Below are 12,088 nucleotides of genomic sequence, written 5' to 3'. Positions count from 1 at the left end.
AATATTTAGAATATGAAATATACGCTTACAGTACAAAAACTGTCCTTAAGAACAGAGAAGTTAAACACCTTAAATGACTTTCAGAAATTGATAGGAGATATCCAATGGATGTGACCAGTGTTAGGCTTGACTACCTATCAATCACAATCATTATATGACATTTTAAAGGGAGACAATGCTTTGAATTCACCACGTAAGCTTACAAAAGAAGCTCAAAAGCCTTTGAGAGAAGTTGAACTGGCTTTATCCAATGAGGTTGAAAGAGCCACTCAAAAACCCTTGGAAATAACAGTTTTTGCTACACAAGAGGCACTCACAGCAGTCCTTCATCAAGGAGACAGTGTGATAGAGTGGGTGAACTTCCCAGCACAACCAGAACAAAGCTTTACTTCTTACTCCAGTACTTATGGCTAGAATTGTATTAAAGCCATTAAATGAGCAGTACAATTATCTGGGACAAGAGCTGACAAGATATACAACTTTTATACTAATGCACAAATTAATGTATGCTGTGAAACCATCTCAGAGTGGCAAATTTAATTGGCCACAGTTCCAAATTTTACACACAGGACTCCATTAAAGATAACCCAACTATTACATAATTGACAATGAATTTTTAAAGTAAAGGTTTCTAAGATCCCTCTAAAGGACCAACTATGCATCCAAACACAACATTTGAGCTGTATACTCTCATGACTTAATTATAAAGAGAGTTGTCAGAACTCCTTTTCAGTTCACTCGATAGAATGAATTATAGGCAATCATTCTAGCTCTTGTTTATTATCCAGGAGATATAAATATAATATCAGATTCAGCCTATTCAATAGGTGTGGTACAAGGGATTGCCACGGTCCAAATAAAATTTGTAGCCTCTACGATATATCAGTTCTCTAAGGAACTTCAAGAGCAAGTGAGAAAGCATCCAGGTAAGATTTATATTTTGCATGTCCACTCTTATACTGGACTTCCAGGTCCTATTTTTGATGGAAATTCAGAGGCAGATTGCCTTTTAACCATGTTAGCCAATACTTCTTTATTTCAGGCAGCCCAAGAATCTCATTCTAAATATTATCAGGATGTTTAAGCTTTAGGTTTGCAATTTGGGATAACAAGAGAGTAAGCTAGGAGCATAGTAAAAGCCTGTACAACTTGCCTTCCTTTCCATGCTTCTACACTCCTGTGCTCCCTCCAGAGAAAAACCCTCATGGTTTGACTCCAAATGAAATTTGGTAAATGGATGTAACCCATTGTAAATCTTTTGGTCGTGTGTCTTTTATCCATGTTGTAGTAGACAGGATTTTTTCCCCCAGGATTCACTTTTGTATACCAGCAGCAAAAGAGACAGAATTCTTTATACAAGCATTTGCAATTATGGGTGTGCCACAAGCAATAAAAACAGATAATTGACCTGCATATACTTCTAAACATTCTACACACTTTTATGCACAGTATCAGATTTTATACACTACTGGCATACCCTTCAACCTTCAAGGACAGGCAATAGTAGAGAGGAGAAACAGAGACATCAAGACACTCCTCCAAAAACAAAAGAAAGGGGGAGCCACAGGTCACCCTAGAGAATCTTTAAATTTAGCTCTTTACACTATTAATATTTTGATTTTTGATAAAAGATGCACTGGCTCCAGCAGACAAGTTTTATAATGCACTGGAAGGGCAGTGTCCAGTGGGAACAGCTCACTATTTTTAGAGAATCGCCAGGTGATGTAAAGAGACCCAGAAAGTGGAAGGGACTAGAGAGGTTAATTGCTTGGGGAGAGGGTTTACTTGTACCTCTACAGATAGATAAGGAATCAGATGGGAACCAACGAGCCATATTCACCTTGTTCATTGGAGGGAGACAGAAAAGAGCTTTGAAACAAAGGAGAAGACCCAAGAAACTTCAGATGGTTTCATCTCTGACATGTGCCAATGAACAACAAAAATTGTTAATGAGACTTCAAAATCTGCAGAAATCATTGGATTTCATGATACATGATGAGACAGTTGAAGGACTTCAAAAACTTACAAGAATCCTTGGATTCCCTGACACATGAAGTAATGGACAATTGGTGTTGGACTCTCTCTTGGCTGCTGAAGGAAGTGTATGTGTGATTGTTATTTATATACCTTCCTTCTAGGACATGTATAATTTTTCATGTTGATTCATACTGTTCATTACATTACTGCTAGCCGGTATTATATTACTACGTGCTTGTGTAATACCTCCCATGCTGATGGATTTATTCTGTTTCAAGTAAGACCCTTCAGTTCAGAGGAAACCTGTTAAGATCAAGTTTGGTGTTGTCACCTCACTGGGAAGTCAGGGAGGGCGTGGTTCCTCTATTTTGGTGTTTTCACCTTCCTTCCTCAAAGTCAGGGAGGGCGTGATCACCTTCTTTTTGGTGTTTTCACCTCTCTTGCTGAGAAATCAGGACCACCTGTGTTCTAAAACAAAAGCGGGAGATTGGCATCAGTTTGTGTCTCTCCAGGTCTCTCTGAAATCATCCTGCGGATCATTTCTTATAGGATAATATTATTCCATAACATTCATACACTGTAACTTATTCAGCTATTCCCCAACTGATGGGCATCCAACTCAGCCACTTTTGAAAGTGGAGCCCTAGGAATATTAGTCATATCTGAACATCTAAACATTACTAATTACTAATATCTAAATATCTAAACAACTCACAGTTACATTCTTCAGAATATCATTGGCTTGTAAAGGAGATGATCTGGCTCAGTTGCAGCTTTACGAATTTGTCGAGGCAGTCAGAGAAAGTCGAGTTGACAACCGAGGTAAGGCGGTGTTGACACTTAAGCAGGTGTGAACTCCAGGTGATAACTCGCCAAAGTGTCATCTCCAAGCCTTGGCAGGGTATATAAACCGAGGTTCTCTCGGAAGGCATTTCCAGACTGAGATCCTTCAGGTCAGGAACCTGCTCAGGCGAGAGGCGAGAGGCGAGAGGCGAGAGGCGAGAGGCAGGAGAAAGGAGAAGAAAAGAGAAAGGAGGAGAAAGAAGAAAGGAGGAGAAAGAAGAAAGGAGGAGAAAGAAGAAAGGAGGAGAAAGAAGAAAGGAGGAGAAAGAAGAAAGGAGGAGAAAGAAGAAAGGAGGAGAAAGAAGAAAGGAGAAAGTTTCTCTTTTTCCTTCCCTGTCCACAGCGGTCTTGTTGCGCTGAAAGAGAGTGATTAGCCCAAGATGGCCAACGGCCCACTGAACTACGCTCACCACGTCCACCGCACCGACCTGCAATCCTTGGTGGAGAAGATCATCCGGACTCGAATTTACGAGTCCAAGTACTGGCAGGAGGAGTGCTTCGGGCTCACCGATGAGCTGCTCGCGGACAAAGCCACGGAACTGAGGTCTGTAGGGGGTGTCTATGGCCCCAACATCCAGCCAACACCGTTCCTCTGCCTCACCTTGAAGATGCTGCAGATACAGCCCGAGAAAGCTGTCGTCGTTGACTTCATTAGAAATGAAGATTTCGAGTATGTCCGCGCATTGGGGGCCTTGTACGTGAGGCTGACGGGCACGGTCAGTGACTGCAATAAGTATCTTGGACCTCTGCTCAATGACTATCGAAAAATGACTATCCAGAACCGAAACGGAGACTTTGAACTGATGCGCGTCAATGAGTTTATCCATCGATTGCTGCACAGTGAGCGGGTCTGTGACATCAGGCTGCCCCAGCTCCAGAAGCGCCGTGTCCTGAAAGAAACTGGTCCACTGGGACTTCGAATCAACTTCTTGCGGGAGGAGACTGAGGATGTGAACTTCAGTGAGGAAGAAGACACGCACCCAGCCTGGCTAGAAACGAATCCATCTGGGTATCATCGTCGACAAACTTACAGAGACTGGGACAGTGGCTCGCTGAAACTGCTCTACAGGGGAAGCCAAAGCCCGTCTCCAAAAAGGAGGAAGGCAGGCCTCAGTGGGGAAAACTCTTACAGCAGGAGCCCGGGGCATTACGGGAGGCGATCCCGGGCGCCGAGCCGGTCCCCGGCCTGGAGCCGGTGTCTAGCTCAGAGCCGGTCCCCGGGGCGGAGCCGATCCCCGGCCCGGTGCTGGTCCCTAGCTCGGAGCCGGTCCCCCGCGCGGTGTCTATCTCAGAGTCGGTCCCCCGCGCGGTGTCTATCTCGGAGCCGGTCCCCCGGGCAGGATCTATCTCGGAGTCGGTCCTCCGAGCGGTGTCTATCTCAGAGTCGGTCCCCCGCGCGGTGTCTATCTCGGAGCCGGTCCCTGGGGAGGAGCCGATCCCGGGCCCGGTGCTGGTCCCCAGCTGGGAGTCGGTCCCCCGGGCAGGGTCTATCTCAGAGCCAGTCCCCCTGGCGGTGTCTATCTCGGAGCCGGTCCCCCGGGCAGGGTCTATCTCAGAGCCAGTCCCCCGGGCAGGATCTATCTCGGAGCCGGTCCCCCGCGCGGTGTCTATCTCAGAGTCGGTCCCCCGCGCGGTGTCTATCTCGGAGCCGGTCCCCCGGGCAGGATCTATCTCGGAGTCGGTCCTCCGAGCGGTGTCTATCTCAGAGTCGGTCCCCCGCGCGGTGTCTATCTCGGAGCCGGTCCCTGGGGAGGAGCCGATCCCGGGCCCGGTGCTGGTCCCCAGCTGGGAGTCGGTCCCCCGGGCAGGATCTATCTCGAAGTCAGTCCCCCGCGCGGTGTCTATCTCGGAGCCGGTCCCCCGGGCAGGATCTATCTCGGAGTCGGTCCTCCGCACGGTGTCTATCTCAGAGTCAGTCCCCCGCGTGGCGTCTATCTCGGAGCCGGTCCCCCGGGCGGGATCTATCTCGGAGTCGGTCCCCCGCGCGGTGTCTATCTCAGAGTCGGTCCCCCGCGCGGTGTCTATCTCGGAGCCGGTCCCTGGGGCGGAGCCGATCCCGGGCCCGGTGCTGGTCCCCAGCTGGGAGTCGGTCCCCCGGGCAGGGTCTATCTCAGAGCCAGTCCCCCTGGCGGTGTCTATCTCGGAGCCGGTCCCCCGGGCAGGGTCTATCTCAGAGCCAGTCCCCCGGGCAGGATCTATCTCGGAGCCGGTCCCCCGGGCAGGGTCTATCTCAGAGCCAGTCCCCCGGGCAGGATCTATCTCGGAGCCGGTCCCCCGGGCAGGATCTATCTCGAAGTCAGTCCCCCGCGCGGTGTCTATCTCGGAGCCGGTCCCCCGGGCAGGATCTATCTCGGAGTCGGTCCCCCGCGCGGTGTCCATCTCGGAGTCGGTCCCCCGGGCAGGATCTATCTCGGAGCCGGTCCCCCGGGCAGGATCTATCTCGGAGCCGGTCCCCCGGGCAGGATCTATCTCGAAGTCGGTCCCCCGGGCAGGATCTATCTCGAAGTCGGTCCCCCGCGCGGTGTCTATCTCGGAGCCGGTCCCCCGGGCAGGATCTATCTCGGAGTCGGTCCCCCGCGCAGTTTCTATCTCGGAGCCGGTCCCCCGGGCAGGATCTATCTCGGAGCCGGTCCCCCGGGCAGGATCTATCTCGGAGCCGGTCCCCCGCGCGGTGTCTTTCTCGGAGTCGGTCTCACGGGCAGTGTCTATCTCGGAGCCGGTCCCCGGGCGGTGTCTATCGCGGAGCCGGTCCCCCGGGCGGTGTCTATCACCGATCCGGTCCCCCGCGAGATGTCTATCTCGGAGCCGGTCCCCCTGGCGGTGTCTATCTAGGAGCCGGTCCCCCTGGCGATGTCTATCTCGGAGCCGGTCCCCCTGGCGGTGTCTATCTAGGAGCCGGTCCCCCTGGCGGTGTCTATCTCGGAGCTGGTTCCCCTGGCGGTGTCTATCTCGGAGCGGGTCTCCTGGACAGTGTCTATTTCGGAGCCGGTCCCCCTGGAGGTGTCTATCTCGGAGCCGGTCCCCCTGGCGGTGTCTATTTCGGAGCCGGTCCCCCTGGAGGTGTCTATCTCGGAGCCGGTCCCCCTGGCGGTGTCGATCTCAGAGCCGGTCTCCCGGACGGTGTCTATCTCGGAGGCAGCCCCCCTGGCGGTATCGATCTCGGAGCCGGTCTCCCGGAGGGTGTCTATCTCAGAGCCGGTCCCCCTGGCGGTGTCGATCTCGGAGCTGGTCTCCCGGATGGTGTCTATCTCGGAGGCAGCCCCCCTGGCGGTATCAATCTCGGAGCCGGTCCCCCGAGTGGAGCCGATTCCCCGCCCGGTGCTAGTCCCTAGCTCGGAGATCTTAAGCACTGCGTTACTGTTCCTTATCAAAATCTCCTGGCCACCAGCCAAGCCACAGACACTCAAAGTCCCCTGAAACGTTGAAGAAAAATCACAGAAATAGTAGACTGTACTGTCACGTACTTAGAACCGGAAATTTCCTGATGTGTAAATTAAATTAAAGTTAAATAAATAAATTGACAATATTAAGCCTTGTCTTCCTTTTTCAATCTGATACTAATCTTATTTCCTGTTCAATTCTAGTTCCTTGCCCCCTTGCAGGAAGGTCAGGAGACAAGGAAAGGGATCTTCTCTTCCCATCTCTGAGGGAATTGAGGACTTGCCATATTTCTCTGTGATCCATCCAGTCAGAGACGTGATGCAGTCAACTAAGAGGCAGTCGATGCTTTTCTGGAACTCCCCTGCTCTCTCCACAATCGCGACTGTTGGCAATTTGGTCACTAGTTCGTCTGCTTCTTCAAAAACTAGTTGGTAATTCTCGGGTTGTTGGTAATGTTGGTTTGGTGATTCTTCATGTTGTTGAAGGCTAGCTAGCAAAAATCGTAACCGTGCCCTAGCTGGCACGGGAAATAAGTCCAATTGTTCAGTAACTTGAACATTCCTGGATATTGCCCTTCCTCGGGGTTGGGGGAAAAAAAACTGCTCTTTTCCAATCCATTGGTGTATCAAGTGCAGCATATTAACGGCATCACCTGTGAGAATTTTAGTTTGACAGTGGTCCAGTCTTAGTAAGTTCAGCCTTGGACTTTGGACCAACTCCAGGGCTTTATTGGGTTATTTATAGAGTGATAAATGAATGGCACATCGGCAATTGTAATAGGAAGATTAATTGAATTTGCAATAGGAAATTACCTAAAAGGTGATCACGCCTTCCCTGACATCTCAGCAAGGGAGATGAAAACACCAAAGGAAATAGGAAATCAAATCAGATTAGTGGGTTTCTGAAGGGGTACACATAAATCCATCAACATGGGCCAGAACTTTGTAACAGATATACATGGTATACATAAATCCATCAATATGGGAGGCATTACACATAATTTACATAAGCACATAGCAATATAACACAGGCTAGTAGTAATGTAACAAATAACAAGAATCAACCTGAAAATTTACACATGTCCATAAGTCCTAGAAATAGTCCATAAGAAATCCATTGTCCATTAGTTCATGTGCCAGGAATCCAATAGTTCCTGTAAGCTCTGAAGTACTGCAAAAAGTCTCATCAACAATTTTTCATCTTAAGGAATCCAATGATTCTTGCTAGTTTTTCAAGAACTGAAACAGTCTCATCTTGTCTTAGGAAATCCAATGATTCCTGGGATTTTAAAAAGTTCTTTTAACAGTCTCCTTGTCAGCTATGCTCTTTCAATGGTGAGCACAATCAGCAACAGAACCACCCGATATTTCTTGGGTCTTCTCCTTTGTTTCAAGGGTCTGTTCCATCTCTCTGCAATGGACAAGGCGAATGCGGCTAGTCGGCACCCATCTGATTCCTTCTCCACATGTAGAGATGCAAGCAAATCCTCTCCCCCAAGCAGTTAGCCTATCTAGTCCCTTCCATTAACCACTTTCTGGATCTCTCCACATCACCTGGCGATTATCTAAAGATAGTGGAGCTGCTCGCACTGGACACTGCTCTTCTGGTGGGTTATAAAACCTGTCTGCTGGAGCCAGTGCATCTTTATCAAAGATTAAAAAATTAATGGTATAGAGAACTAAATTTAGAAGTTCTCTAGGGTTACCCGTGGCTCCCCCTTTCTTTTGTTTTTGGAGGAGTGTCTTAATGTCCCTGTTTCTTCTTTCTACGATTGCCTGACCTTGAGGATTAAAGGGTATGCCAGTAGTGTATAAAATCTTATACTGTGCACAAAAGTGTTCAAAATGTTTGGAGGCATATGCCGGTCCATTATCTGGGCAACGTTGTTTCTCTCCTGATCTTATTGGTAATGGTTGCAGTTTTTCCATATGGTGCTTACTGATGGCTTTAAATAGATGCTACTGATTATTTTAAGGAAAAGTCCATTTATTCCTATACTCTGAAGAGTTTTTAATAGGAATGGATGTTGGATTTTATCAATGTTTTTCTGCATCTATTGAGATGATCATATCGTTTTTGTTAATTTGGTTATTATATGGCCAATTATACTGATAGTTTTCCTAATATTGAACCAGCTATGCATTCCTGGTATAAATCCTACTTGATCATGGTGTATTATCCTGGGAATGATTTTCTGTAGTCTTTTTGCTAATATCTTATTTAAGATTTTAGCATCAATATTCATTGGGGAGATTGGTCTATAATTTTCTTTCTCTGTTTTCAACTTACTTGGTTTAGCAATCAGTACCATGTCTGTGTCATAAAAGGAATTTGGTAGGACTCCTTCATTCCCTATTTTTTCAAATAGCTTATATGGCATTGGGGCTAATTGTTCTTTAAATGTTTGATAGAATTCACATGTAAATCCATCTGGTCCTGGTTTTTTTTTTTTTTTTTTTTTTTTTTAGGGAGTTGATTAATAGCTTGTTCTTTTTCTGAAGTGGGACTATCTAAGCAATTTACTTTCTCCTCTGTTAATCTGGGAAGCCTATATTTTTGGAGGTAGTCATCCATTTCACTTAGGTTATCAAATTTATTGGCATAAAGTTGGGCAAAGCAACCCCTTATTATTTCTTTAATTTCCTCTTTATTGGTGGAAAGTTCTCCCTTTTCATTTTTAAGACTACTAATTTGATTTCCCTCTCTCCTTTTTCTAAGCAGATTTCCCAAAGGTTTATCAATTTTATAGTTTTTTCGTAAAACCAACTCTTAGTTTTATTAGTTCAATAGGTTTTTTACTTTCAATATTATTAATTTCTTCTTTTAATTTTAGAATTTCAAGTTTACTAATTTATTGGGGTTTTTTAATTTGGTCCTTTTCTAGCTTTTTAAATTGCAAGCCCAATTCATTGATCTTCTCTTTCTCTATTTTATTCAAGTAAGCCTCTAAAGATATAAAATTTCCCCTTATTCCCACTTTGGTTGCATCCCACAAATTTTGGCATGATGTCTCACCGTTGTCATTATCTTGAGTGAAATTATTGTGTCTATAATTTGCTATAATTTCACCCAATCATTCTTTCAAATGAGATTATTTAGTTTCCAATTACTTTTTTGTCTATTTACCCCTAACTTTTTGTTAAATGTAGTTTTTATTGCATCGTGATTTGAAAAGAAAGCATTTATTATTTCTGCATTCCTGCATTTAATTTTGAGGTCTTTATGTCCTAATATATGGTCAATTTTTGTGTAGGTTCCATGAACTGCTGAGAAGAAAGTATACTCCTTTCTGTCACCATTCAGTTTTCTCCAAAGATCTATTATACCTAATTTTTCTAATATTCTATTTACCTCTTTAATTTCTTTCTTATTTGTTTTGTGATTTGATTTATCTAATTCTGAGAGTGCAAGATTGAGATCTCCCACGATTATAGTTTTGCTATCTATTTCTTCTCACAACTCTCTTAACTTTTCCTTAGGAAGTTAGATGCTATACCACTTGGTGCATATATGTTTAATATTGATATTGCTTCATTGTCTATAGTATCCTTTAGCAAGATATAGTTTCCTTCCTTATCTCTTTTAATTAGATCAATTTTTGCTTTTGCTTGATCTGAGATAAGGATGGCTACCCCTGCTTTTTTTGACTTCACCTGAAGCATAATAGATTCTGCTCCAGCCTTTTACCTTTATTCTGTATGTATCTCCCTGTTTTAAAAGTGTTTCCTGTAAACAACATATTGTAGGGTTCTGACTTTTCATCCAGTCTGCTATCCGCCTCCGCTTTATGGGAGAGTTCATCCCATTCACATTTACAGTTAAAATTACTAACTCTCTATTTCCTGCCATCATAATACCCCCAGATTGTGCTTTTCTTTTTCTTTCCTCCCTTCCCCCCCTTCCTTAGTATTAAACTTATGGGCCCCACTTGTGTCACGAAGCTCTCTCTCTTTAGGCTCCCTCCTTCCTCCCTTTGAATCCCTTCCCCTTTCTTGTATCCTTCCCTTATTACTCTTTTTTCTTTTCCCTTTTCCTCTCCCGCCTTTTAATGAGGTGAGAGAAGATTCTCTGTAAAATAAATATGTCAATTGTTTTCTCTTTGAGGTAACTCTGATGAGAGTAGGATTCACACAATGTTCTTCCCCCTCTTTAAGTTCCTGCAGATATGATAGCTTCCTTTGCCTCATTGTCGCATGTAGTTTCCCTCTTTTTATCTTCCTTTTTCCCTTTTTCTGACACTGAAAGGACCTTAAAGACCATCTTTGGGCCCGGTTAGCTTTCTAAGAGGCCTATCTCTCTCCTTGGTTCCAAGAGCTCCTGTTGCTAGTCCTTTGCCTCTGCCAGCTTCTGCCTCTAGCTTCCTCCAAATGAGCTTCTAGTGGGTTTCTGCTCTTTGGCCCTAAGAGCTCCTCCTTATACATGATCTCTTAAAGGTGTGAATCTTATGGAATTATAGTACTAAGTACATGTAAATTAGAGAATCATTATCTCATCAATTCCACTGACTTAGTATCTTGTCAGAATCCTAATAACGGCACAAGGAAGATGAGCCATTATAGAAACCTGAATGAATGACAATCCATATATAAGCCATATATATAAGATTTGTGCCTTCAGTAATGATATACATTATCCAACCTCAACTGGGTCCTTACTGCAGAAAGGCAATTCTTTTATTCCTCTCTAACAAAACAAAACAAAAAAAGGAGCTTCTTGTAGAATCTAGATACAGCCCACCCTCTTACAATGCATTGGTGTTCATGCCTTCTAACGGATTGAATTCTCAATCACATACTATCAAGTGTCTTTAATTTTTAACCATTCCTCATGCATTGCTTCTTTTTCTACTGCATTTAAACATTTCAGAATCTTATTATCTTAATAAAATTCTCTTCAATAGACACTACTATCCTTCAAAGCAACATCTTTTTCGTTTATCAACCAAACTTCTTGAAAAAGTTGATTATGCTCACTCTTCACATCCTCTCCTCTTACTTATTTCTCAACTCTTTGACTTATGGTTTACAACTTTATAACTACTGAAACTGCTCTTTCCAAATTACCATTGAATGTGCAATAGATAAAGCTGATGGCTTGTTCTCAGTCCTAACCTGGAACCACTTGTCTGCTGCAGATGACACTGTTGAATACATCCTCCTGTCAGATACTATCACATCTTTGAGTCGGGAGAGTTTACATCCTGCTTGTTCTTTTTGTTTTTACCTCATTATATCATCACACATAGCACAGTCAGAAGAACTTTGTAAATGTTCTTGATTTGGTAAGAGCTTCATAAGTTCTTGTTGGTTGATTGACTGTTCTATAAATTTTCTAAGGAATATGATTTTTTACAATTCATCTACTTCTACTACATAAGTTTATATAGGTGAGGGAACTGAGACTCAATAAGTTTAAATAACTCACCAAGGTCATATAAGTAATACTTGGCAATTGGTGAAGATGGATTTGAAGCTGGGGCTTTTGATACGATCTATTGGGGTGTGTGTGTGTGTGTGTGTGTGTGTGTGTGTGTGTGTGTGTGTGTATGTGCGTAATATGTCCTAGTAGCTAGAAGTCTGTCCTTGAAATAAAAAAAGACAAGAGTTAGATCTAAGCTCTACCCCTGTCACATACTATCTACATATTCATGACCAAGACATTGAACCTCTTAGTGCTCCAGGTACCTCTTTAGAACTATTCATTTAACAACAAGTTAATATCTATATTTTAGAGGGAATTTCCATACAAGGATTTCATTATAATAATAAAATCATATGTTTAATCCAAAATGTACTTTAAAACTGCCCTTAATTCTTTTGAGATACCTGGTATTTTACATATATGCATGTTAAAATACGCATGAACATAAACATATACAGACATTTTA

At 44.2% G+C, this 12,088-nt stretch overlaps 1 protein-coding gene across 1 annotated transcript; it reads left to right on the top strand.

Moving 5' to 3' along the window:
- Positions 1-3,112: 3,112 nt before the first annotated feature.
- Positions 3,113-6,322, top strand: LOC127543916 (pre-mRNA-splicing factor 38A-like). The gene is made up of 4 exons (XM_051970291.1): positions 3,113-3,864; positions 4,029-4,033; positions 4,731-4,887; positions 6,168-6,322. The coding sequence occupies exons 1-4, from the start codon at positions 3,201-3,203 to the stop codon at positions 6,320-6,322; spliced, it is 981 nt and encodes a 326-aa protein (XP_051826251.1). The 5' UTR covers positions 3,113-3,200.
- The last annotated feature ends 5,766 nt before the right edge of the window (positions 6,323-12,088 follow it).

Source organism: Antechinus flavipes, chromosome 1 (assembly GCF_016432865.1).
Source record: "Antechinus flavipes isolate AdamAnt ecotype Samford, QLD, Australia chromosome 1, AdamAnt_v2, whole genome shotgun sequence".
NCBI lineage: Eukaryota > Metazoa > Chordata > Mammalia > Dasyuromorphia > Dasyuridae > Antechinus > Antechinus flavipes.
The sequence above is the reverse complement of the archived record's forward strand: the minus strand, read 5'-3'. Positions and strand labels throughout refer to the sequence as shown.

Bases quoted from the DNA above. Each gene is read 5' to 3' on its own strand.
- LOC127543916 (XM_051970291.1), top strand. From the start codon at position 3,201: ATGGCCAACGGCCCACTGAACTACGCTCACCACGTCCACCGCACCGAC. The intron at 4,888-6,167 runs GCTGGTCCCCAG...GGAGATCTTAAG, and splicing joins GAGCCGATCCCGGGCCCGGT to CACTGCGTTACTGTTCCTTA.